General features: G+C 36.2%; 2 protein-coding genes across 10 annotated transcripts in view; one reads left to right on the forward strand and one right to left on the reverse strand.

Annotated features, from left to right (window-relative positions):
- The window catches only part of LOC110176692 (uncharacterized), a 16,643-nt gene extending 15,200 nt beyond the window's left edge, over positions 1-1,443 (reverse strand). The window contains exon 1 of the mRNA XM_020943123.2: positions 1,152-1,443. The gene's annotated coding sequence lies outside the window, so the exon portion shown is untranslated. The remainder of the gene's footprint in view (positions 1-1,151) is intronic.
- cmpy (crimpy) overlaps positions 1-22,602 on the forward strand; it is a 92,853-nt gene that overhangs the window by 30,648 nt on the left and 39,603 nt on the right. For 4 of the 9 annotated variants that reach the window (XM_086834213.1, XM_086834212.1, XM_086834214.1 and 1 more), the window contains 2 exons: positions 20,093-20,596; positions 21,757-21,887. In XM_086834213.1, coding sequence (XP_086690339.1) covers positions 20,289-20,596; positions 21,757-21,887 — 439 coding nt within the window. In that variant the 5' untranslated portion in view covers positions 20,093-20,288. Of the gene's footprint in view, positions 1-18,008; positions 18,213-18,244; positions 18,289-19,309; positions 19,394-20,092; positions 20,597-21,756; positions 21,888-22,602 lie in introns of those variants that run through there. The other 5 variants (XM_020943126.2, XM_020943130.2, XM_086834216.1 and 2 more) reach the window with 4 other exon arrangements.

Genomic DNA, 22,602 nt, shown 5'->3' on the forward strand with positions numbered 1-22,602 from the left:
GTAGTCTAGTGTAGTGGCGGAGCTTAAGTAAGTCTTTAATGGGGTGTGCGTGCCGCATGGCGGTTAGGGGTTAGGGTAAAAGGGTTGGGGGCATTACGAGATACTAGATACCAGATACAGATACGAGATACAAGATACAAGATACGCGTACGCAAACGTAGTGCGTGGCGCGGCTAATGAAATCAAATTGTTCGATCATTGCGATAAATTCACTTCCACCTCTGTCCATTTACGCATGCTGCCGCCGCTTTTGCGTTTGCGCTTTTTAACCTTGATTTCTTAGTGTAAACAAAAAACTACAAATACAAAGTAAAAAAAAAAAAAGAAAAAATTAACGAAAAAATAAAGAAAAGGCCGAAACTGAACGCGACACAGTGCTCGAGAGTGGGAGTGGGACGCCAGATACAAGATACCGAGATACAAAGATACATCGCCGCATAGAGTAGTACGAAAAGCTTTCAGCATTTTTGACGATCTGTCAGTCGCGTCGACTATTTGTCTCTGTTTTTTTTTTCCTGCCCCGTTCCTCATCTGTTTTCTGTTTTCTTGTTGTTTTTTTTCGACTTGTTGGCTTTTTATTAAGTTACCTATTTATAATTTGTTTATTACTTAGCAAATGCCTGCGAATAATGTTTAAATATGTGTGTGCAGCATCTGGAAGGGAAACCTTGCTGAATGAAAATCGCTTGAAAATAACGCCAACGAGCGAGGCGCACACACGAAAACCATAAATATTTTATAAATGACGTTATTGTACAGTTTTTCCTCTTGTTATATTATTAGCTATGCTATCTTATCTATGTACGGGCCGACTCAACGTGTCGCCACTGAGAGTATAGTAGGGTTTATGGAGAGTGTATATATGTGGTGTGTGTGTGTGTATAGTTTTTTATTCGGCGAGTGTGTCGTAGTCGTCGGTGTTTGTTTGTATAGCCATATTGGGTGTATGTACGCTACCGTCATTACCCTTCCACTATTTTTTCTTTTTTTTTTATGCTGCCGCCTCTGTTGGCTTATATAATCGGCCAGCAAAAAAAATGAAATAGAGAGTTCACAAAAAAGTAATGGTTTGAAAAATGATTTAGTTGAAGGTTCTCTCTCACATAATATATAGATTATGTTGAATTAATGGAATGCTCTTCTCTACACACCTGTGCCACGTAAATTGTGTTGCTCTGCTTGCTGTTTGTTTTTCCTAGTCACTCTTTGCTAAGTTTTGCATTTAGTTCACATTTTATTTTAGTTAACACTCACACACACACAGACACTTTGTTTAATTTTTGTATTTGATGTTTTGTTTTTATCAAGACATGTTCTTCACTTCACTAAACGAAAAATTAATAATTGGTGTGCATAAATCTAGTTTTTTCTTTCTCAAGTTGTTTTCATTGACAAAGCTCACGCGTTCAGTGCTGAAAATTAACTGAATTTCAAGCTTGATCCGCACAAATTTAAAGCTCGTTGGGGCTCTCTGTTGGGGCCCGTGAGAATGGGTCTTGGGGGAGAGCGATATTATAGAGAGAGAGAGAGAGAGATACTGATGATGACGCGATTGGGGGGAGAGCGTGAGAAATATCTGCAGCAAAGCTCGCTCTCTGCTGGCCCGCATTCCTTGCAATTGGCCATGCATTGAGTCAGGTTGCTCTCTCTCTCTTACCGGCTAGCCGGCTTCTTTAGCTGCTCTCCCCCACTCAGCCCCACCGAGCCCCACTCTCTAGCTCTCCACTGAAAAGCTCTCTCGTGATCGTTGGAGAAAAGCATAGATCAACGTCAGAAACAACAGGTCGTAAATTTCCTCAGAGCAAGTGGAGAAGATGGAATTTTTGGTGAGTGCATCACGTGCGCAAATTTCGCGAAGAAAAAAGATACAAAATGCAACTGCGATCGATCGATCACACGCATATTAATCGAGGGTGTGGATCGGATCGCACCAGGGGGAAGCCAGAGGAGGAATCTCAAGAAAAAACAGTAAAGATCGTTGCCTCCATTCCGCATTTCCAGGCCAAGGCGTGTGTGCCATGCAAATGCAAAGTGCGAAATGTGAAATACGAAATGCAAAATGTTAAATGAGAAAATGGAAATGGAATATCACGACAACACCCTCCTCACGCCCATCGCATCATCGCGCAGCAGCGGTGCGGATTAATGTAAAATGCGAAATATGCAAAAAAAAATATTAACATGCTTGGTGCACTGAAAGAAAATTGGGGGAAGATTTATTAAGGTTCAGAAATTTTTAAATGCAAAAAATTAAGCATTTTCTGTGAAGAAATCTAGGTAATAGGAATTTAATCTAACTATTGAGCTAATTTATTTTCAAGTTTTTGTCTAAAATTAGTTCCAAAATTATTTTTTATAATACTAATTTTTAATTAATAATAGATGCAATAAATAAAATTAATAGTAATACATATAACAATTAATAAGAATGACAAAAAATAGAGGAAACAAGAAAATACTTATACTAAACTGTTATTAAGTTTTCAAAGTTGATTTTTTGTATTTCCATCATTTAGTTTTCTTTTTATATAATTAAAATCATTGGTTTATATAAATTAAAACTATTTATATAAATTAAAGCATTAGGAAAATCTTTAATAAATCATCCAATAGTTGGTACAATTTAATAATTTAAAATTCTTTTAAAAGTGTTGCTAAACATATAGCAAAATACACAAATTTAGACACACATTTTACTTAAGATTTTAAAATGTATTTTGTAATATTTTTCTCTCAGTGCATGACATATGCAACTGGAGAGATCTCCGCATGCATTTATTCGGCAGCCGATATAATCCGCTTGTACTTGCAGATTGTTAAGGTGACTAATTGCTAAGTGAGCGGCGGGGCGCGTTGGCGTATGAGTAATATTTTTTGTCTTATTTCGATTCGCATTCGTAGGTTGGTTTCGGCAGCAAGTGTCGTCGGGAATGAAACCGAAACAATGTCAAGGGAATATTCTGCTGGCGGAATTATTGGATTTACATATTAACAGATCTGGGCATAAATATTGATACAATCTTTTCCACCCCAAGCCAGACGTTATTGATATTGTGGGGGAATCTTGTCGAATGCGGAAATCTGAGGTGCCATGGCAGTGTCTTCTTTATTCACATATGTACATACGTCTGTTGCCGTCTGTAATTAAATTTGTTTTGCTATTTGTTTTCGGAATTGCACCTCATAAAACCAATCTTAATTTGTTCATCAAGCTGTGTAATTAAAAATCAGTGATAAAGAATGTAAAATTAAGGTGGGTTTTAAACTAAAGACAAAGGTTTTAATATATTTCATTTGCTTTTCATTCATACTCCTATATCATTTATCAATATTTATTGACTTTTAATGGTTTAATTTTATTTAGTACTAAATATTTTCAAGCATAATCTAGTATATTTATATACTATATAGTGGCTAAATAAACGCTTCTCATAAATTATAGTCCCAAAATTCCGTATAAATTATGTAAATCTGCTAAAAGCCTTGGTATCAAGTGTAATTCTTTTTGGTAATTCCATATAAAACGATACTTTTTGTGGAATGATTGCAATGGTTTTACCCATTAAGGTGTTAACTCACTTGAGCGATACACTTTTTGGCTTGTTTTCTGCCACTCAAAGGACATTAACCAAGAACCACAGAAGAAATCGGATACTTTTCCTTTATCTCAACGCCATTAGCTTTTTCCTTTGCCATCGAGGACCGAGTGCATGGGGAAAAGCTGGTATATTTTACTTAAGTTTTGCCGCTTCCCTGCTGTGCTTTTCCGCTTCTTGTGACAGTTTTCATGGTCAGTTTGGCCCCCCATAAACTGGCAGCAGATAACAGCAGAAAGGCAGAGAAAATCCGTATAATGAAATAAAAATACATAGCTAAATAAAAACGGACAGAATGGACGGACGGAATCAAAATGAACAGCCACGACAACAAAAACATGCCATGGAGACAACAACATTGATTTCACTTTAACGAGCTTGTAATGTCTTTGAGACGGCTCAAAGGCGAAAGTATATAAAGAGCGTTATGTATACGACATGTGGGCCACGCAGTTGCCATGCTGCGATGGTGCCACTGCCACACTGTGTGTCCTCCAAGTGGATGAAAAGTTTGCCGGGTGCTGTCACATCCTAATAGGATAATAACGAGCCAAGGCTGAGCGAAAGTTGTTGCGCCTTGCAGCCGAAACTGCCGAAAAAAAAAACAACAAAATAATATATAAATAAAATATGTAACAACAATAAACGATGATAAGGGGCCAAGGAACGTGTCGGCCTCTGTTGCTATAGCCTCAAACTGAGTTTTAGTCGCAGTCTCAGTTTTAGCCCCATATTCATTCGCTGTCTTTAGCCGCAGTTGGAAGTTGAACTGGGGTTCAGGCTCCAGGATCTTCTACTCAACATTGCACTGGGCAAATAAATGGCTTTAAAGCTTTAATTTTAAAGTATAAATGATAATTTTTATTAACATAAAAAGAAAATGAGCCAAGTTTTAGGTTTAGTGTAAAGAATTGATCAGAAATTGTATCTATTTAGGAAAAAGTTGCAGAAATCACTAATTACTACAGAACCCTTGAAAATGCGCATAAAAGTATGCAGTAAAAATTTTTAGTAACCAAATCAGTTGTAAAACTGCAAAGAAACCTCCTTAAAAACTCCTCTTAAAACTAATTTAAACCAATGAAATTTAATAATTTAAATTTCCAATATAAAAAATATGTTTTTCTTTATTTTATATACATTTTCCAACTCTGCAAACCCCTATTTTCTTCTCGTGCTGGGTCCAAGTTAACTCGAATCCATTTTAGACCCGGCTGTCTTTGCTAAATCGGCCCGCAGGAAACAACGATAAGGACCAACGACTTGGCGGCATATAATGCGATGCATCCCCTACAATCCCAATCCCAGACCCAACAAGGGGCTTGGCTTTTTCCCTTTTCCCTCTGGGGAAATTATCCTGGCGGGAAGAAGACTTTTCCTGGTCCCGAGGGTGTTTAAGTGGGGGGCGTGGTCGTAGTTGTTGAGCTGCCGGGAGTTTGGGTGTAGCTGCCAAATGATAATTTATGGGCGGAACTCCATGAAACTTCGAGGCGTCAAGGAATCTGTTAGGAAAAAGTCCCCAGTTTTTCCCACAAAAAGTTCGATATGGCTTAGGGATGCCGCTGACACGATGCGGGGTATAAATGGTCTTAACTTGGCCAAGATGAATTTGAGTACGTTAAGGTGGGCACAAATTAAAAGCAGCAAATCAACATGTTCTACTTAACTGGGCCAAAAGTGAAAGTGAGGAAACTCGGTTAAATGACAAGAAAAACAGGGGAGGAAACGGAAAAGTAAAGAGGGAACCAAGCAGGAGAGATGTGCGGCGGAATGGAAAAGCGACAGCGGGAAGGAAACCGAAGTTGAGTGAGTTATAAAGCCAAAAAGGGGAAAGTTGAACGAAATGCTTTGTGAGGTGAACCAAATAAAAAGGTTGAGAAAAGAAAAAATACATGCAAAAAACACAAAAGAAATTGAGAGAAAGCCAAGGAATTTGTAATGTGTGAAATTGGTACATGGAAAATAAAATAATTCAAGAAAAAGACCAAAAATAAGAGAAGACCCTTTTACAGTTTTCTCTTATATACATTGTTATACATTTCAGGGATTTATATTTATATTCAAATAGTTTGTATGAATTCAAAGGAAACGAGTCATAAATTATTATAGGAAGTGCTATGAAATTTAGATAAAATTTAACAATTTAAAGGTACATGAGTTAAAGGTAAAATTTTCAATATTATTATAAATATTCATGCACTTACAACTTAAATTGATTTATTTCTATTAGCACATGTCAAGAACTGACATTTAATTGTCTCTTAAAGGGCAACCCTCTTTATGTTTCTAAAGAAAAGAAAGGCTACATTATTAACACAGCAAGTCATTTCGTATTAATTAAATAAACGCTCATCAAATTCGTTGAGCTCTCTCTCTCTGTGAATGCTGTGAATGCTGTGAATTATTAAGAAATCCATTATTATCAATTATTTGGTGGCACACTCGTTTCCCATGCGAGCTGACACCAAGGTCGATGCTCCCCTTGAGTTTTCCGCCCAGGAAAGTTGAGCGAAAGTCGTGGAAAGCCGAGGAAAGTCTCGGCGGATGATGGAGACACTTGACAGTGACAGTCTACGAGGACGATGATGAGGACGAGTACGAGGACGAGAACGAGGACGTGGACAAGACAAGAACGATAAAGATGAAGACAACGCGGTGAAGAAGTGCGGAAAAACCACGGGGGAAAATTTCAGCATCAACATCATTTTGTGTGTGCATTTGAGCGATTACCCAAGTGATTACGGCCAAATGCACAACGCAAGCACCTGACACCTACTAGACAAACAATTCATAATTTCAAGTGAACCCGTCTTCATCAAGGCAGTCCTTTTCTGGCCATTACTCGCTTCTCTTATTTATTTTTCCCCCTTTTTTTCTTGGTCATCATTTAGGGCTAACGAGTTATTTCTGCGGTTCAGCATGGATTGTGCCTGCTCTTCATCAGCGCTGCGAAAAACGTCGCTCATTTATTTTGATTACCTTTTCGCAGAAAGCCAAACCAATGCCAACAGCAGATTTTCCCCTCATTTTCCACAACCACTTCCTTGTCGGCGTTATATTTGCTGCCATTTCTTTTTTCGTTTTTCGTCGTCACTTTTCAGCTTTCCGCTTTGCACTGGGGCCATCTTTCAAAATATCTTTATCCTTTCTTATCTAAGGACATTATGGTGAGCAAGGGGGTGTTGGGGGAAACTGGAAAACTACGGCAGTGGGAATAGAGCAATTCTGGATTTTACAGTGGTTATGCAAAGTTATTTTGAACATTTTCTGGAAGGATTTTGAGATTGAAAGAGAATTATTTACATTTTGACGGGGCTTCAGAAAACACAAGGGTTTTTTAAAACCTTCGAGACTTGTCAAAAAAATTTATACTTTAAGTTTCTAGATATTAAAAAGAAACAAATTTGGCACCTGAAATGTCTTATTAATTAGCTTGAGATATATTTTTAATCAAAGGAATCGTACCTGAAATACTTTTATCGAAACTACTTTACAAAATATCGTAGCTATATCGTATGAATATTTTGTATGCATTTTAAAGAACTTTAATAGCACGATTATCCTTTGAAAAGTTTGGCTTATTTTGATCCTGTTACTTAAAGCTAAAGGTAAAAATTGGTACAAATTTAATAAACAAATAAATAAAGACATTCCATTTCCCATTTACCACTGTTTTGTTATCGCTGTCTTTTTCGCAATTGGTTGAATTTTAGCTCCGGACTTTGAATCATGGTTAGCACATCAAGCGTTGATGAGCTTAATTCCCAGGCGACACTTTTGTCCGAGCAAATTTAGTGTGGCAAATTCAGGACACACACAAACAGAGACTGGGAGAGTCGGTCTCTCTGAGATGCAATAATAAAGTTGGCAGAAGGATTCCCTCCTGCCATCTTTCCGACTCTTGTCTAACTGTTTCCGGAACCTGCTTCCGTTTTTTGACGACAACTGCGATTCCGGACGGAGGAGCCAACCGACCAACCGACCCCGAAGGCCCGTTACCACCAAATTCCATTATGGGAATCCTGGCTCATTGTTTTCTCTCAGTCTCAGTCTCGACGTCCAAAAGGACCTGGGGAAAAAGTCCTGGCAAAGGGGGGGGGGGGAAAGGTTCCTCTTCCGCTGTGGCCTTTTCCTTCTTGTTACGTTGTACACAAAATTAATATTACAATTTTTGCTTTCAACCCGCCGCCGCCGCCTGTCATATAAGAGCGAAATAATTTCAGAAAGCATATTTCAAAATGAAATTTTCTTGCGGCTGGCTGTTATGCGGGGAATGATGGTAGGGGGGCAAGGCATTTAGGCTAAAACAAATGTTTGTGCGGTCTGGTTTGGTCTACGTTCTACGGTCTACAGTCTACGGTCTTCGGTCTATGGCTCCTGGGAGAGTGGCCTGTTTTATAATGAAATAAATTTCATTTGCTCATTGACTCGATGACGATGTCGACAAACCAGAAGGATCCTGCAAGAATGAAGCGGAAGCACTGAGCAGAAATTTTTATGGAAATTTTGAAATTATTTCGAAATTGTGAAATTAAATTATAGCTTAGATTCTGTTATTAAATAGATCTTAAACAATTTTTAAATAAAATTGTGAAGTCGCCAAAAAATTGTAAAAGATAAATAACATAGTGTTTTAGAAATTCTTATTAAATTTTCTTATCCTTGTTCCAAATTCAGCGTTTCGTAGACAGATCTTGTAGATTAATGATGGCAGGAGAATGTAAAACAAATTTCGTAAAAGAAAAATATTATAGTGTTTCAGAAATCCCTATTGTTTTTAAAACTCTTAACCATGTGTTTTCAAGAATGAAATACTATTTTTAAGGCACCAAATTTAGTGTTGATTTGTTTCTTTTTTAAAGAACGATTTTATAGATTAATAATATCAGGAGAAAGTGAAAGATATTTCATAAAACAAATATGATAGAGTCTTTCAGCAATCCTTTAAAAACCTTTAACTATGTTTCTAAAACTATTCAACATAATTTTGAAGGCATCCAATTTTTGCTAAATTAGTTTCCAAAAGAAATGTTTTGTGGCTTACAATGGGCAGTGTTTTCTTTAACCTTTCCTTAAGAAACTCTTGAAAATAAAAACAACCTGCATAATTATTTCAAAAGTAAACCCTTTTCAAACCCTTATCATTCACAATTTCAATATATTTTCCCCAAAGTATTTAGAGACTTACAATTATTTCTCTCAGTGGAATGGGTGGCCATGGCGGCTAGCAACGCGGAGTGGACGAAGTGGGCGGAGTGGGCGGAGTGGGCGGAGTCTGGCCGACATGTGTGGCCAGGCATAAAGGAGCTGGCCCCGGAATTTGCATGCTCGAAACTGGAGCAAGCGTACGAATGCCGGAGACATACTATATGTACATATACTATATACATATATTCGGATGGATCCGGGCACGGGCCTGGCTTGGCTTCCGTGGTGGCAAAAGGGTCCCGGGGCCTGTATTTCCATGGCGAAATCAACGGAACGGGCCTCGACATTAAGTGCTTGCTCCGGCCTGGTCCGTCTCCGGCCACGTCCTCCCAGGATCCCGTCTCCATATCCATGTCCATGTGTGTTTGCACATGGAAGGTATTAAGACTTGTGCGAAATGAAATATGACATAGTTGACAAAGGAGCGGATGGGAGATGGCATCTATATTACACATTACATATTACGTAGACAGCCGCAGGCGCACGCACACCCGGTAGAGAATCAGGAGCCAAACCCTTTGGCAAATATTGATGCCACCTGGGCATGAGGATATGGAAGTCCTCCAGCTTCCCAGCTGCAGCTCCTGGTTAGAGCTCCTGAGGGGTGGATCAGTTTTCTCCTGGCCAAGGTAACTGCATCTGATGGTTTTTCCGGCGGAAGAGCGTGTTATTTGGCCTTTAAAAGGCATAAAATGGGGATTTTTTAAATCCCCTGGATAACTATGTTTTATTTGAGTGAAAATTACATTCTCAACAATTTAAAGTATATACTTTTCTCAAAACTTAAGAGGATTTGGTGCTTAATTGTTGCAGTAAACCAGAGTTTTGTGCAAATATTCTATTCTATTTTTATGAGGTCCAAGTGTGCAGTCAAGTGAATTAAATAAGTTTATTTTGAGCATAATATTTATGCTATAAAAATTTAAGGAATGTTGAAGCTTAATCAACAAAAAATTTAATAAATACTTTGGCTGCCGAAAAGTAGAACAAACAAAATGTAGAGAAACCGCAAATCCTTTGGGGTTTGTTTAGAAAAAGAACTGGGTTTTAGCTCTTTAGGGATTTTTGGTGAAAATATTTGTATTTTTAGTTAGGATACAAAGAGTTTATTGATTTTAGGTCTCTAAGGAATATTTTGATTATGTGTAAACAATGGATTTTAAGGAGAATATAGTAAAATAGAGATTGTAAAGCTTTTTAAAATCACTACTTTATACAAGAGAAAACTATAAATATTATTGAATATACTTTTATGAAGTTTTGTTTTATTAATGTAAGGTTAAACCAAAAACTATGTTTATAGCTTCATATTAAGACCTCTTCTAATTAACCTGAGACACTTTCTAGTTCAATTTTCCTCCAGGTCCCATAAGTTCTTATATCCTCGTACTTTATTTGGGTTTGGGGATGGCCAATTAGCTGCCAGGATATATGTGAAAGTCGAAAGCTAAAATCCGATCCCACCTGCATAAGCCAAGTGCTGTGTGTGTTGCTATCTCTGTGGTTATATAGGATCTCCCCCCAGAATGTCCTGGCTGTGCATTAAATGCCACTCAGCCCAGCCGGCTTTAGTTTCACTCATTTTCCAGGCCACGGTTCTTATGCGACAGGGGGGGAAATGGAAAAGCGGGGTGGCAGCTGCTGAATGGAGCTGCATACTTTTCCAGCAGTGCGCTCCACTTGGCGTGCGGCATGCCACAGTGCAGTGGATCCGGATGGCGATGCAACGGAGCGTCGACCATCGTCATGATGATGCCACAGTGTTGCGTCATGTAAAAGATAAACAAGTCGACATTTTGACAACCTAAAAAAAAGACGAAGCAACCACAACAACAACAAAAAAATCCCGAGCAAAATGAAAGAAGACAACACAGGCGACAAGATGGAAACCACCAGCAGCAGGAGCAGCAGACAATGGATGATGATCCTGCTCCAAGGACTCCATGAAAGTCGCCACCGCCGCCCATCAAATAATCGAAATCAACTTTCAACTTCCAACTTTGGGTCCTGCAATTTATATGCAAATTTCATTAAGGCAAAATGCGGGTTGCTCTTCGAATATATACATATATATATCTTTTTGTATATATCCCATAGCCTTAGCCGCAAGCCAAGTCCCCGCGAAAGTAATTGAAACAAGAAATATGCATTTGACCAGCGAGCAAACTCCCCTTTTATATGTTCTATATATACTATACGCCCCTGTTTCAAACTTCCTTTTGGCGCGCGACTCAACTAATGTAATTTAAAATGGACGAGTGGCAAATTACTCGGACATTCCCTTGGCCCTCCCCCGCTCCTCAAGGACCCTCCAGATCCAACGACACCCAAAGCCATGGTGGAGCAAAAAAAAAAAAAACACACGCAAATTACCCCGACGTAAATCCCCTAAAAAAATAAAGACGCCACGCGTAAAAAAAATGGAAGTGAGAAAAAATTTGTTCAAAATAAATTGTGTGGGCGTTTGCGTAAATTCGTTTTTATTTTTCCACCGACTAAGATTGGCTTGGATTAATTTGTAATTCAAATTTATTTCGGGAAAAAATGGTTAATTGGGAAGGCTGGAGCTTGATTAGTTGTAAGGATAAAGTAAAGATAAAGTATAAAAATATTTAAAGGAACTCTAATTAGACTGAGACAGTGTGGGAAATGTAAGAGAAATTAGAGATGAAATGTTAAGGATTAATAAGAAATTATATATTATATATGTATAAATCTATTTAAACAAGAAAGGAAGCAAACTTAATAGAATAAAAATTATATATATTTTTATGCCTGCTTTCATTTCACTCACCTATAGTTATTATATTTACTGTCTTACATTCATTTTCCTCTATTTCTAACGATCTTTTTTGTATGGCACCTATATGATATCCGATTTTCATAAGATTAAAATCAAAATTATTAAATTAGAATTATATAAAAGAGCTATATTTCAAATTTGATGAAAATCTGTTTAAAATTGTAAAAGTTATACTTTTTTTTTTTTCATTTTCCGATCGTACCTATGGCAACTATATATTTGTATGTATATATATAGTCCACCGATTCGCCATGCTCCGATTTATGTACTAGTAGAATTATATAGAAGAAAAACTCTATAGTTTCATTCGAATAGCTCGCTCTTCAATTTGTTTCAAAACACTTTCCGCACATGTAGCATATGATTCCCAACTGGTTCTAACATCCCCGGAACGAAGTGACTTCTACCGGCCAAGTCTCAGAAATGTGCTGTTACAAAAGTTGCAAGTCATTGTTTATTAGTTAGTATTCAAAGTTAGTAACTGATCATATTTACTTACTGGTCATGGATATGTACTAATCGTAGTTAATTACTGATTATATATACTTACTGTTCAGAGTTACTTACTTATCATAGTTAATTACTGATCATATTTCTATAAGTCGTCCGATTGTTCCTATGTCAGCTATATATATGTATATATGTATATAGTCTACCGATTCGCCAAGCTCCGACCTATATACTAGTAAAATTATATAGAAGAATAACTTTATAATTTCATAGCTTGTTCTTAAATTTGTTTCAAATTAAATCTCGCACTTCTGTGCATATGATTCCCAACTGGTTCTAACATCCCCGGAACGAAGTGACTGCTGCCGGCCAAGTTTCAGAAATGTGTTGTGTTACAAAAGTTGCAAGTCATTGTTTATTAGTGTTAAAAGTTAGTAACTGAACATACATACCTACTGGTCATAGGTACTTACTGATCAGAGTTACTTAATGTTCATTGATAATTACTGATCAGAGTTACTTACTGCTCATAGTTACTTATTGATTATAGTTAAATTAAACAGCTCGCTGCTCCTCTCTGCCTCTCTCACTCTATGTTAATCTCTAGAGGCAACTGCTTCTCTCCCACGCACTCACACTCACTTTCTCTGCTCTTCTCCGCTCTGCTCGGGGACTATAAATAGAGGTGCTGAGGTCGCGCGCGCCTCAGTCTGTCCTAGGGGTACCTAGTGTTAACATCTCAATTGATAGTAATAGTGATCCCCCTTCCATCCCAAAAATATGACGTGGCCAATACATCTGGATGACTAGGAAGAAACTCACTTTGGATGAAGTCACCATTCTTGGTCAATGTAAACAATGATGAAAGAGAATAGCCACGTGTACACGTTACGTGGACGTAAGTCTTAACCATGATATTTATATTATGTATGAAGAAGCTGTAGGTGGGATTAGGCCTAGTTCTAGACTTTATATTCCAATTTATTTCCTTATTGCCATGGTCCCCTTTACATACCTAGAAACTTACTAATACTTTTCAATACTTTAGATACTTACTGATTATAGTTACTTACTGGTCATTGTTTATTAATGTTGAAAAATACATACTGATCCTCTACATTTAATAATCGTTTCTCTGGCAGTTATATGGTATTCCGATTTTCATAAAACTAAAAACGAATTTGTATAATAATAATGCTTTGAATCAAATTAGATAAATATATGTTAAAAAGTTTCTTTTTTTTCCTAAGATTTTCCGAGCGTTCGTATGTCAGCTATATGATAAGTCGTCCGATCTGGCCTGTTCCGACTTATATAAGAGTAATAGTATATAGAAGACTAACTGCAAAGTTTAATTGAGATACCTTCAAAACTAAGGGAATTAGTTTGCGTAGAAATGAACAGACGAACGGACAGACAAGAATATATATATATTTTATGAAATAGCTCAAAAACACAAGCGAACAAAAAATTATAAGACACACGACGGTTCGATGACTAAGAATTATTACCTACTTTTTAAGATTTGTTTGATAGTTAATTTAACGTAACTTAAATTTAAAAAACTCAAAGCCATTTGATGGAGAAAAGAACTAGAAGTTTTTATATAAATTACGTATACGACACATTGGACAGTTAAGTAGTTTAAAATGATTGCCTTCAGCTTTTAAGACTTTCGTTAGTTAATTTAACGTAACTTAATTTAATTTTAATAAAATTCAAATTTATTTAGTCAAGCGATTAACAAATATTTTTTCTATATATATTTTCTAAAGAAATTACGTATACGACGCATTGGCTAGTTACTTGATAAGGACGGAAAATTTCTGTAATAATTTAATTAATGCAAGTTTCTTAAAGCACACTTAATCTAAATTTTGTTGAAAGGGAGTTTCTTAAGTAGCTAATTTCCACAAAATACGAAAACCTTATTCAATTAAATCTAACATAAATATAAAACCAAAAACTAATATTTCTTTTTACTTCAAACTTTTCAACTTCTTCAAGAGACCTTGGTTGTTCAACAAACAAATAAATACATAAATTACTGTAGAGTTTGAGTGATTTTTGATGGTCTTTGAAGTATACATTTATTTGTAGATGGCATCATTAAATCAATAAAGAAATGGCATTAAAAACTAAGACTTTGTGGAGAGTCTTTTTCCCTCCACAAATATTTTCTATTTGCTTTCCATTCTATTAAAATCTCTGGCTCGCTTCGCTTTTTTGATTTTTCACTTGAAATTAACATTTATTTATTTCTGAAGCGCACTCCGGCTCTCAAAAGTCTAGTGTTGTCTTCATTTGAAACGCATTTTCTGTATTTGTGCAGCAATCACCGGCCAAACTTTGGCAACTTTTGGCCAAAAGTGTTGCCTAAATCTGGCTTCTGGCTGAAGCTGCTCTATCAGAATGCTTCTGTAATAATTGTAGATTACAAGCCCCGCCCCCGTTTTTCTCCGTTTCGATGGCAACCTCTGTAGCCTGGCAATCCCTTTCGCCTCACTCACTCACTCACTCACCATTTTCCATTTCCCATTTTCCGGCTTTGATGGTCTCATTTTCCGCAGCCGCAGCCTCTCCAATCATAGCAAACTTTTTGTGTGCGCTTTTCTCGTCTTTAATGTTTTATGACGTACTCCAAACACAAAAACCAAAAAAAAAGGAAGAAAAAAATCACACAAAAACGCAAACAAAAAATGTGAAAAATATGTAAGGCTGAAGAGAACACTTCAATTTTTGTTTAAATGCCAATAAAACTGTCATCAAAAAGTTGTTAAGTAATGAAACATTGAAAATAAATGGGTGCACCGCCACCGCCGTCGACTGTGGGGAAGTCTCTGGGCTTTTTCTCATGGGGTTTTCCTTTTCATTTTTCTTTTTCTTCTTTTTTTTTTGGGACAAACTTTTGCCTCTCTCTGGCAATTGTTCAAGAATTAATAGCCGAAGTGGTGCAGCATTCCGTTGGGTGGGGCACACTTACAATTTAAGCTGCTTGCCATCCATCCAACCGCCCGGCGCACTGGCACACCACATTGTTGCACATTTACTTTTTGCTGCATATCAAGTTGAACGCCCAAGTTTTCGATATTTTTCCCTAGCCATAAAGGCACTGTACAAAAATATTGTGTAATAAGTCTCTAGCTTCAGAATAAAGTATTTTTTAAAATTTATTTAAAAGAAAGTTTGTGGCTTAATATATACTATTAGGAAATGCTTGGAAAAGAAAGCAAATAATTCAGCATAGACAAAACGCATTTGTGTTTTAAAAAGTAGGTTGTCCTTTTAATCAAATACTTATAAATATATATATACTATATATTATACTGTATTTTATATTATATATTTATATTTCTTTAAATTAAAAGCTAATACCCTCTTTCCGGAATAAATTAAACTATGTCTAAATATCGTTTTCCCTCTGTAGTTATAATTTAGTTTGTTTCTCTTGCGTTTACATTCCCTTTTGCCTTGAATTATGAGGTAAGATATAAGTTTGATTAATGATTAAAGAACCTTGTAAATATAAATACAAGCTCAAGGACTATATATTATTATACAAATGTAGATATTTACATTATTATATATTATAAAAAGTTGCCCAAAGAAACCACCCTTCAAATATTTCTGAAACAGTCATATTTTAACTTTTCTGGCTCATGTATTTTGTTAAGTTTGTAGAGTCTGACCTTGAGATTTGTGATAAGAATATATTAACTTATTTAGATATAAGATATATATCTCAAACTACTTAACAATGATTTCTCAGTGAGAAATTCTCACCGTGCCGACATATTTCCATATTCTTGGCCCGGTTAGTAATATTTTTTGTTCGCTTCTTTCGTTTTGGCGGTTTGAGCGTTTTCTTTACGTTCCATTATTGTTGTTTTAAAAAAAAGTTTTTGCCCCTCTCATAATTCCCGATTGCTCTTTTGTTCAATTGTAAATCTGCGGGACAGGGGCTCAGCTCTCTGAAAAAGGGGGTTTAACAGAGGGTTGGGGATTGGGGTAGCCACCAGTCCGAATCCGCAGTTGTTTTACGCAACATTTACTGTGGCATTGGACTCATCCTCGGGATGATGACGAGATGATGCGGGGGACCGCGACACAACGTGTGCACCCACTTTTCCGAGGCTCTCTTTCTGTGTACTTTTGGACTCGAACGTCTGTTTTACGCTAATTGGAAAAGTTGCAAGTTTTTTGCCCTCTTTTATTATTATTTTTTAGAGGGCGGCTGTCATGGAGTGGGGACTTCTTTTAGGACCTTGCGGTGTGTGGGTTTTATTGGAGGCAAATTGCTTAGAGCGATGCTTATTAGCAGCTGACACGGCCGCCGCATCATCAAAGTTGCGGCCTAAACTGCCAGCCAAAAGCTAAAAGTGTATTTATATATATAAAATAATCGCAAGACAAACGACCAAGAATTTCATACTTTTAAATTGGCCATTAGCCCCGATAGGCGCTCTACAGGAAATCTCGGCTCTTGCGCCCCACCAGGATCAGCTTAAGCCTTGAGCCCTTGCATCCTGCTCTTTATTTGTAATTATAATAAACAAAAATGACTTTATATTTTGAAGGATGTTTCTGCATCCGTTGTTAGCTCTCCTCGCGCGGGCCATTATCATCAAGAGATGTTTGCTACTACAGTGTTTATGCGTTGACTGAGATTGTGATTTAAAGGATTTACAGAATTTGCCTGGAATACATGAATATGTATTTAATACAAGTAGAGAAAAAATTAAATTTAATATATATTATACTATAATTACTTATCAAGCCAAAGTGATATAGAAACTGTTAGTGGTTTTTGTCTAAAAGTATATTTCAGAGATGATTAAATTTGGATTTGGAAGACTTCAGAAATCGCTTGAAATTAATAGAATTGAATCATTGAATAGACGTAAAGAACTGTGCTACAGTCAGTTTGATTTTAAAAATACAATTTTTTCTAAATTCTGCAACTTAAAATTATTATTGCACAAATTTAAAAAAGGATACTACTTTCATGTACAAAATGTTTTACCAAATAATTATTTGTTTTATTTTTGTAAGCTTTAAAAGGTATTCAATTCTTCAGACTCTTTAGAGATTGATCAGGGATCAATCACTTGTAAAAAAGTTCTTGGGCGGGACAAAATTTCATCAATATTTCATTTTCAAATTTAAAGATGCTTTTAACAAAGTACGAAAGAAAAGGGAATATTTTCTACATTTCTAGAATTTAATAGGAATTTTTAAGCATCATATTCTCTTAATCAATTTAAAAGCCATTTATGTAAAACTATATTTTAAGCCACAGAATATTAATGGTTCAAATGTTCTTCACCTTTTTATACATTCTAAGACGCTAAACTTTGTCTTAATTAATGCCAGATTTATTTAATGAAACGAAAATAATTGAGGACTGAATTTTCAATTATTAAATTTCGTAGTTTAGTTAATTTTCTTACAGTTAAAGACTATAACCCATTAAGCCTTTTATAAAGTGAATAATTTCTTAAATGCAACATTTATGTTTATGTACAAATCTTGTTATTATCTTCCCCTCTCCCTTATTATCTTTTAAATCTACCAATTTACAATACATTTTAGTTTAATTTAAAGCTTTTATATACAGAAATAAAATAGGGAAATTATTATGAAAAACCCTAACTTATTTTATTACGATTTCTCTGCTGGCATAAACCCAAAAATTCGTGCATACTACGAGAGTCCTTCGCGTGTTCTGTCTGATAACTCTGCCTTCCAGGCTCTGCATCTTCGACGCATGCTCGGTGAGCGGAAATACTGGGATATCCTTCGGAATGGAGGCAAAGAGGAGGGAGGGGGACTGGCTGTTAGCCGAATATATATATCCTCCACATCGGAGCAATACGTGTCGGGTTTTTCTAACTGGCAAAAGGTCTATGCAGCCACGATGGCAGCAGGTTAGTTCAGTCTCTTGCCTTAAATGGCCGCGTGCGGCAGACAAAAGCGCATGAAAAATTCATAGGATTTCGGCGGAACCGAAAGTTTAGCGGAAAGGACTTCTCGACAGTGACTGTGACTGTGACTGTAACTGTGACAGTGGCAGTGACAACAACAAGTAACAGCTACAGCATATATATACATATATATATAGCTAGTCTTAAACGTCTATCGTTAGGTGTAACGAGGTGTGTGTATGTGCTCTCAGTGTTGTATATGTTTTGTGTGTGTCCTGTGCGGAAAAGCGTTTGGCTTTCTGTTTGTGTTAGTGTCGTTGTTATAAAAACACAACAACAACAAAACAAAAACAAAAAATAAAAAAATTGAATGCCAAATTGAAAGTGGTTGACAGGCAACCAATAGCAATAATATCGAGTGTCCTTTTTGGCCAAGGCAAAGTGAAAGCAATACTCGGTCGAAGGAAAAAAACAAATAGAGAATATATATATTCGCCAAAAGTTTATTATTTTTCCATTGATTTCGAGGCAAAATAAACTGCGCAACAATTTTCAAAAAAAAGAAATATATATATTGGACTAGGTTATGGGTGTGGAGTAAATTAAATTGGAGTGAGTGCCACAGGACGACATCAAACGTTTAAATACAAATTAGTTGGGCATGTGTGTGCCATCGCAATTTGATTTCACAACCGAGAGCACCCTCCTTTCAACAACAACAAAAAACATTGTTGAATTTTCATCAACTTTTACTTTTGGGGATTCGTTCAAATTAATTTTCTAAAGTTTTTTTTGCCTTTGGTTTGGTTTTTCGTTGGGATTTTCTTTACTTTTTTTTTTCTGATTTGTGGTGTGTTGGCCGCGAGTTCATTTTCCAGTCTCTGTTTTTTTTTTTTTTGCCCTGACCGCACGTTTTTGTTAATTAAGCCGAGTCGAAGTCGTAGAGGTTTGAGACTTGAAGCCGATCAGGTTGATGCTAATTAAAGCCAGTTGCAACATGATGATGATGATGATTAAGGAGGCAAGGTCGTCGGCGGGGCAAGTTGAATGGGAAAACTTAAATTGGCCAGAAAAGTTTTTGCGGCTCAGGAGGCAGAAGGCAGGAGACCAGTAAAGTTTGTCACCAAAAATTGCTTTTTAATTTAAATCAGCTCAAGTGACTTACAAGATTTCCTAAAGTCATTAAAAAACATTTTCCTTGGGCATACAAGAAGGGAATAATAAATGTTTACATTTTATGACTCATAAAAGGTTTTCTTTCAATTTTTTTTGGACCTTTAAGAAAACGATTTAACAAATTGATGACCCAATTTATTAAATGATGTATTACAAGACTAGAATATTAAATAAAAAAGCAATGAAAGCTGTAGATAATTATTGGACAACATAGTAAATTCCACAACTTTTAAATGGTAAATCATTTATAGAGTTCAATTATAAATTTCAAAAAGAATATAAAAAGTAACAGTACGTTTATGCAAATTCAATCTATATATTTTGCACAATCACATTTACTTTCATTTTTGCATAAATTACTTATTGGATTAAAAACAAAAAATGTCACCATTTTCAGGTCATTTCAATTTTCCCGCAGGAATTTTTGATTTTAGGACCAATTTTCCTTTTGCCACTGGGAAAGTAGGCAACGGGAATAAATTTTAAATGAAATGAGACAGAACGGAAAAATAGGAAAAATATCAAGCTAGCTACATTTTAAACTGGCCTTAAATCAGTGGGGAAATAAAATATATAAAGTAGGTTACAAAGGTATTCTACCATTTTAGGTTAATAAAACTCCAGTATCGTATAACTGAATTAATGATTCGTTTACGAATTAAAATGTCACCGTTTTGGGGACATTTCAATTTGCCCAAAAAGTGAACCCAATTTACTAATTTATGGCCCGAAAGCGTAGAGCAATTTGCTCTGACGCCTAAAAGTAGGAAACGCGAATGAAATTTTAATGAAATTAGACGCGGCCACCACCGATTTCCGCACAAAAACTTTTCAATTGTAAAATGCTTTGCCAATTCAGGGAAATATTCCTGCGCGTAGTTTATGGCATTTTAATCATTTAAGAACGCTCTGGTTGTGTTTTCTTTCTTTTGCAGTCACCATGCAAATTGCCTTCGGACACCGGACTCGCACTCGAACCCGCACTCAGTGTCCTGACCAGGGAAAGGACTCGTCTCCTTCATCGTCATCATCATCATCTTCATCAGCGAAGGCAGTGGAACGCATAGTTGGAACGACTGGGGCGCAATAAAAATTGCCTATAAACTGGCAGAACTCTGACGGTGCGCTGTCATGGAAGGACAGGACACAAGGACACAGACTTGGACGGGACGAGGGGAACAGGAAGAGGAGCAGAAGCAGAAGCACAACAAAGCCAAACTTCCGCTCAGGATGCGGCAGAACGGAAGCTATTTCGGCCGCCTGAACGTGAGCCTGCTGCTCATCTACTTGTGGTGCTATCTGCTCCTGATAATGGCCGCATCTGGTGGCAGCAACCATGTGGTGAATGGCCTCAAATGCTATTGCAATCCCAAGGAGTGCGACGTTATCCGCTCGCCCGACTGCCCCGGCAAAGGACTTATGCTCTGGGATCCTTGCAAGTAAGTCGAAGCTTTGCTTTCGAGGAGACTTCTCCTTCGACAATTAAATTGATATTTTCCGGTATACTTAATGGGCGGAGGAGGATGTGCCCTCCTCTGCTTCCCTCATAAATACAGCATTATTTTTATTGCCCAAGAAAATATAAACGAATAAACGGATATTAGCTGTAATTTCGCTGATTTTATTTGCATATTTTTATTGCGTGAATTATCTTTGTGTTGATATTTTTAAAGAAATTGTGTTAGCTGTGTTTGTTACAGGAAATACTCAATGTTGGTTATTAAATAAGGGAGGATAAATGATGATTTTATTGCCAGAATATTAATTAATATTTTGAGTTCTCGACTGTCATTTTATAAATTGTTTATTTTACAATTTAAATCAATTTAAAAAAGTTATTTTAAAAGAAATTTTACATACATCTTGAATTTGGTTAAAGTGGCAATTATCACAAATTTTGTTATTAATTATTTACAACCAAAAATGTATTTTAATTCCAATTTATATTTCTGTGGCTTAGGTAGTATTATCCAATGATTGGAAGTTCATTTTGTACAAAAATTTGATATTCATAATTTAATTTACTTTATAATTAAAGGCTTCCACAAACCAATTAGCAAACAATTTAATAAAATGCCAATGCAAAACGTTAATTATATCGAATTGTAATCATAATTATGCATTGGTCACACAAGCTGAGGCCTTACAAATTTATAAATAATTATAATGACTTTATAATTCGGTTTAATATCTACATATATATTTCTTAAATTCTCAGAATACTTTAAGTAGTCGCAACATTTTGATTTTTGAACCGTTTTATGGTCCGTGTAATTATTGAATTATTTAAATTGGCAATGATATAATAAAGAGAGTCAGGGTCTCGTCTTGCCTTCAATCCGATGTCATCCATGAGTCACGTACTGCTTAGGCATTCAGATCAGGCAATCCCCTCCTTAGAAGCCTCACATCACAATAGAGAGTGTTAACTAATTGTTAACGTTTATCGGAGCCGAGACGGAATCGAATCGAATCAATTACTACTGGGATTCATTTCGATTCCATAGCCATTGCTATTCCTATTCCTAAGCCTTATGCTTATGGCTTTTATATATATGTATATATGTATATATCTGTCCTATGTTCCAACTATTCGCAGATGTTGTCGCATATGCGCCAAAACTCTGGGCGAATCCTGCGGCGGTCCGGGAGGATTTTCCGGTCAATGTGAGCCGCCCCTGCAGTGTGTGACCAAGCTGCCCATTAGCAGCGGATTGGGTGTGTGCATGGGTAAGTCGATACAGATACAGATTCAGATACAGATATATATATACTTCTACACTACATATGACACACGGTGAAAAAAATGTAGTATTCACACAAATATGACATACAAATAAATTATTCATAAACTTAAATGTGCATGGGTGTAAAGTCCTTGCTCTCTGGGTGCTCTTTTTTTGAAGATATTGCTTTAATATTTAATATGTTGAATGTAAAATAAATCTCATATACTTATAGCTTAGGTGTATGTTTTTTTATGGGATATAGTTTTCATATTTTCATGAGTTTTTAACGTCCCGACTTCCCCTTTTCGCGAAAAGCTTTTTACTTCGTTAGACAGTTCTAAATTATCGTAAGAAACCTTGAAGAAAATCTACAGAAAAGGCCATAGACCTCTACGTATTTTCACAGAAATATATAAATAGATTTGTGTGTAAGTTGTCTATATAAATATACAACAATTTATTAAGTATCTTAAACTATTTTCATCTAAAGGAGCTTAGTAATTCTGGAGTTTCTAAAGAAACCTTGAAGAAAATGGACAGCAAAGGGACGTAGAACACATCAAGTCAATATTTCAATAAAAGAATTTATTAAGTATCTTAAACAATTTTCAATAAAAGAAGCTTAGTAAATACTACATATTCCTTAGTACTTTCCTGTAAACTACAAATAAATATAGATACTATAACTTATATTGCAATTTCCTTTGTTAAAAATA

This window comes from Drosophila serrata, unplaced genomic scaffold (genome assembly GCF_035046125.1).
Source record: "Drosophila serrata isolate PLE 108 unplaced genomic scaffold, ASM3504612v1 contig_272, whole genome shotgun sequence".
Classification (NCBI taxonomy): Eukaryota; Metazoa; Arthropoda; class Insecta; order Diptera; family Drosophilidae; genus Drosophila; species Drosophila serrata.